Genomic DNA, 5,403 nt, shown 5'->3' with positions numbered 1-5,403 from the left:
AATCTGTCTTTATTCAGCACCGGTTAGACCTAGCTGAATTACCCCTTTGAATTTTAAAGCACAAAAACAATGAGAGAATCCAGAGGATGGCCACAAAACATTTGCAAAAAGGACCTAAAGGGAAAGGAATGTGGATCATCTTGTTAAAAGGTAAAGGACTTTAAAAATCTGACACATTCAACAAATACATATTAAATATACTTTATACCGTTTTCTATCTGGGTGTACGCTAAAAGTGAGTGAGGTTTTTGTTTCTCTGGAATCTGTTCAGCTGTGGCTCTGTCTGAAGACAATGAGAAGTCTTGGATGACAGCATGTGCAAACACGGACAGAGCACTGGCCTGAGAGTCAGCATGTGGCCAGGCAGGGTGGTTCACGCCTGTAATTCCAGCACTTTGGGAGACCAAAGCAGGTGGATTACCTGAGAGCAAGAGCTTTGACACAAGCCTGGCCAACATGGAGAAACCCCGTCTCTATTAAAAATATGAAAATTATTAGCCGGGCATGGTGGCATGTGCCTGTAGTCCTGGCTACTCGGGAGGCTGGGGCAGGAGAATTGCTTGAGCCCAGGAGGCAGAGGTTGCAGTGAGCCAAGATCATGTCACTGCACTCCAGCCTGGGCAACAGAGCAAGACTCCATCTCCACAAAAAATAAATAAATACATACAAAAATTAGCCAGGCATGGTGGTACATGCCTATAATCCCAGCTACTTGGGAGGCTGAGGCAGGAGAATCACTTGAACCTGGGAGGCGGAGGTTGCAGTGAGCAAAGTTTGTGCCACTGCACTCCAGCCTGGGCGACTGAGTGACACTCTGTCTCAAAAAAAAAATTAAATAAATAAATGAGAGTCAGCAGCCCTGCTTTTCAATTGGGGCTTCTCTGAGCTCTGCAGGCCTCCAGCACCTTGTCTAGCACATTAGTGCAGTGAGTTCACACTCATCTGAGAACCCAGCTGCTTCAAGACACCAATTATCTTCTCTGTGCATTGGTGTGCCCATTAAAAAAGAAAAAAAAAGGCCAGGCACAGTGGCTCACGCCCGTAATCCCAGCACCTTGGAAGGCCAAGGTGGGCAGATCACGAGCTCAGGAGTGAGAGACCAGCCTGGCCAACGTGGTGAAACCCTGTCTGTACTAAAAATACAAAACTTAGCTGGGCGTGGTAGCATGCGCCTGTAGTCCCAGCTACTCGGGAGGCTGAAGCGGGAGAATCATTTGAGCCTGGGAGGCGGAGGTTGCAGTGAGCCAAGATCCTGCCACTGCACTCCAGTATGGGCAACAGAGTGAGGCTCTGTCTCAAGAAAAAAAAACAGTAAGTGGTAAAAGGTCCTTTCCTGCTGTACAGCCTCATTCCCTCCCCTGTGTCCATTGCCCTCAAGATTCTTTCTAGGGAGTACTCAACAAAGTCTTATAATGCGTAGACTGATTAAATGTAATTAATTTAAAGTGGAGAAATTGCAAATATACATGGTCTTTGGAAGCGCTATGGTCAAAATCATATACACAAGGTCACTACAGATTAAGTATCCCTTATCTGAAATGCTCTGGGATCAGAAGTGTTTTGGATTTTTTCAAATTTTAGATTATTTGCAATATACTTACCAGTTGAGCATCCCAAATCCAAAACTCGGAAATCTGAAATAGTGCAATGAGCATTTCCTTTAAGCATCATGCTGGCACTCAAGAAGTTTTAGTTTTGGGAGCATTTGAGATTTCAGATTTGGGATGCTCAACCTATAAAAAGATTTTGTTAGCCGGGCGCGGTGGCTCAAGCCTGTAATCCCAGCACTTTGGGAGGCTGAGACGGGCGGATCACAAGGTCAGGAGATCGAGACCATCCTGGCGAACACGGTGAAACCCCGTCTCTACTAAAAATACAAAAAACTAGCCGGGCGAGGTGGCGGGCGTCTGTAGTCCCAGCTACTCGGGAGGCTGAGGCAGGAGAATGGCGTAAACCCGGGAGGCGGAGCTTGCAGTGAGCTGAGATCGGGCCACTGCACTCCAGCTCGGGCGACAGAGCAAGACTCCGTCTCAAAAAAAAAAAAAAAAAAAAAAAGATTTTGTTGTCAATTATATGTTCCAGTAAAGACACAGGCAAATCATACTCACTGTTCCTTCATTTCTACATAGTCTTCTTCATCATGCTTTGCCAGGTCAGTTTCACTAGCATCCTCAGTGTCTGAATAAAGTTAGGAAAGAGGGGCTAGTTAAAATCATAATTCACAGAGCTGGCGTCACCTGACACAGAGTAGGCACTCAATAAACTCCCATAATATCAATTTCTATTCAATGCAGGCTGGCACAAAGTCATCCATGAAAAACATTACATACAGTTAGCAGGCCATCCCTATCTGCAAACGTGAAACCTGTGGACATGGAAGGCCAATGCAAAGAATTTGAGTATCCTGAGGTTATGATATCCATGAAGTCCCGGAATCAGTCCCCCATGGATATTGAGGGACAGCTGTACTTCAGAAAAGAAAAGGCCATTTCCAGCTTACGGTCAGATTTATGCAAAAAGCTTGCCTTTACCTGAAATGCAGCCACAGAATAGGGTGTCTCAGACACAGGCAGTTAAGGTGTTGTTTCTGCAGAAGGCTGCTACTTCTGCAGAAACAACAATGCTGGCAATTCAAGAAAGGAGATGCGGGCGTAAGACTGGATACTGCAAGCAGTCAAGCCTTACTCACTGCTCCAGAAAAAAACTAGTATATACATTCTCTTTTGATACATACCCAGTTGGAACCTTTCACACATTTTACATCAGGATACATGATTGTCCCTCAGTATCCGTGGGGGAACAGTTCCTGCAACTCCCTTGGATACCAAAATCCTCAGTTGCTCAAGTCTTTGACAAAATGGCACACAGTATTTGCATATAACCTACGCACATCTTCCAGTATACTTTTTTTTTTATGAGACACAGTGTCATTCTGTCGCCCAGGCTGGAGTGCAGTGGCACGATCTTGGCTCACTGAAACCTCCACCTTCTGGGTTCAAACGATTCTCCTGCCTCAGCTTCCCAAATAGCTGGGATTACAGGGGTGCACCACCACGCCCAGCTAATCTTTGCATTTTTAGTAGAGACGGAGTTTCACCATGTTGGCCAGGCTGGTCTTGAACTCCTGGCCTCAAATGAACCGCCTGCCTCGGCCTCCCAAAGTGCTGGGATTACAGGCATAAGCCACCATGCCCAGACAACAGTACACTTTAAATCATCTCTAGATTACTTACAATATCCAGGCCAGGCATGGCAGCTCATGCCTGTAATCCCCGCATTTTGGAAGGCCAAAGTGGGCGAATCACCTGAGGCCAGGAGTTCCAGACCATCCTGGCCAACGCGGAGAAACCCCATCTCTACTAAAAACACAAAAGTTAAGGCCGGGTGCATTGGCTCACGCCTGTAATCCCAGCACTTTGGGAGGCCAAAGCAGGTGGTTCACCTGAGGTCAGGAGTTTGAGACCAGCCTGACCAACATGGAGAAACCCCCTCTCTACTCAAAACACAAAATTAGCTGGGGGTGGTGGCACATGCCTGTAATCCCAGCTACTCCCAGCTACTTGAGAGGCTGAGGCAGGAAAATGGTTTGAGCTGAGATCGTGCCATTGCACTCCACCCTGGGCAACAAGAGCGAAATTCCATCTCAAAAAAAAAAAAAATGAACAAAACAAACAACAAATAAAACCACAAAAATTAGCCAGGCATGGTGGCAGGTGCCTGTAATCCCAACGACTCCAGAGGCTGAGGCAGGAGAATTGCTTGAACCCCGGAGATGGAGGTTGCAGTGAACTGAGATTGCGACACTGCACACCAGCCTGGGTGATAGAGTGAGACTCCACTTCAAAAAAAAAAAAAAAGGTTACTTACAATAGCCAATAAAATGTAAACACTATGTAAGTAGTTGTACACTACACTGTTTAGGAATAACAAAAAAAGTCTGCACATGTTCAGTAGAGATCCAATTTTTTCCGGAATATTTTTGAGCTGCACTTGGTTGAATTCACAGATGCAGAATCCACAGACATGGAGCGCCAACTGTATACAATAAAAAAGGGAATCTGACACAAATATTTTCCAAGTTATAACTAAAGGGAACAAGGAGGAGGCCAGATGCTCAAACGAAAATTGTTTCAAAACATCTTAAACATTATTCTTAGAACAAGCTAATGGCTGGCGTGTCTACAAATTTTTAACAGCCCCTATACTGGAAGGAAAAAAAAACCCTCAATTTTGGCTCCACCGCGCCCCCTCGTGAGGATGAGATGCAGCGCAAGTGCTTCACATTCAAAATCTCTAGTTAAGCCGCGTCTTCGGATGGAGTCAAACCGAAGGCAGTCCTTCAACTTTCTATGTCATGCATATGCAGCTGTCTTTTGTAAGGCTGTTGCAGATCCAATTCCCCACAAACCCTTCTCCCCTCCTTCAGTTAAGAGGCCTTCCCTGAGTTCCTGTCATGGTCAGACACATTACTTGGCACTCGGGAAATTCAGATGAGTAAAACGTATGCACCATTCCAAACAGCTGGTCTAGCTTTTGCTCCACGGCCCGATTTTGTCCCAGAATATTCCACTCACATATAGATCTCTCTTTATCTCCTCTTTCTTCTCCCTTGATCTTTCATATTTCATGACCCTCCTCCTCCTCCATCCCTCCAAAATAGCGTCCTCAAATATAAAGCTCAGTTTGAAAAGCAAGGCTCTGAGACGCTGTGATGACAGTGTAAAGAGCATGGAACTGAAAACACAACACCTGGGGACCATTAAGCAAATCCCTCCCTCTCTTACCTGTTTCCGGGAGGGGGGCGGGTGGGGAGAACATTTACTGAGTATTTACTGTACCAGGCCAAGTACTTTATGCGCATGTCATTTAATCCCTATACCGACCCTAGGAAGTGCTTTCTAGGTCAGATGTGGGAATTAAACAGCTCCATTACAGCTGGGTAAATCGAGGCTGGAAAACTTTAGTTTACAAAGCTGAGTTAAGTGACAGAGCCAAATTTAAACCTGTATCTGGCTGGTTCTAGGTCCCTTTCCTTTAACCAACCTGAGTTGTCCTACCTAAAACATAGCTGACAAGCATTTCGGGGGTGAGGAGGGGCAACTTTGGACTCTGATGCTCTCAGACACAAAAAAGGGAGCAACTACACTCGGTGCATTCAGTAAATGAGTTTCTCATTCCTACTAGTGAAGATGTGAGGTTCAATCAGAGACCGCTGGGAGGACGGGATCTTAAAGGGACCCCCAGCGTGACAACGTCTAAGTCCCCTCTCCCCATCACAGTCGAGTGTAACGCACCCAGGGCTTCCCCGCTACTCCAGCGCGGATGGGAGTAACTTCCCCGAGTCCCGCAACTCCCGGAGGCCCCTCCACGCAGCCCCAGGCCCCAGAGGCCGCCCCGCCCCTC

The 5,403-nt window shown here is 46.4% G+C and overlaps 1 protein-coding gene across 1 annotated transcript in view; it reads right to left on the bottom strand.

Moving 5' to 3' along the window:
- Window positions 1-4,818, bottom strand: part of SUDS3 (suppressor of defective silencing 3 homolog (S. cerevisiae)) — a 41,323-nt gene extending 36,505 nt beyond the window's left edge. The window contains exons 1-2 of the mRNA XM_011928716.1: window positions 4,785-4,818; window positions 2,109-2,178 (exon numbers count right to left, since the gene is read on the bottom strand). Coding sequence (XP_011784106.1) covers window positions 2,109-2,178; window positions 4,785-4,818 — 104 coding nt within the window. The remainder of the gene's footprint in view (window positions 1-2,108; window positions 2,179-4,784) is intronic.
- Between the last annotated feature and the right edge of the window lie 585 nt (window positions 4,819-5,403).

Source organism: Colobus angolensis, unplaced genomic scaffold (assembly GCF_000951035.1).
Source record: "Colobus angolensis palliatus isolate OR3802 unplaced genomic scaffold, Cang.pa_1.0 Scaffold79, whole genome shotgun sequence".
Classification (NCBI taxonomy): Eukaryota; Metazoa; Chordata; class Mammalia; order Primates; family Cercopithecidae; genus Colobus; species Colobus angolensis.
Note: the sequence above shows the minus strand (reverse complement) of the source record. Positions and strands in the feature narration are given on the sequence as shown.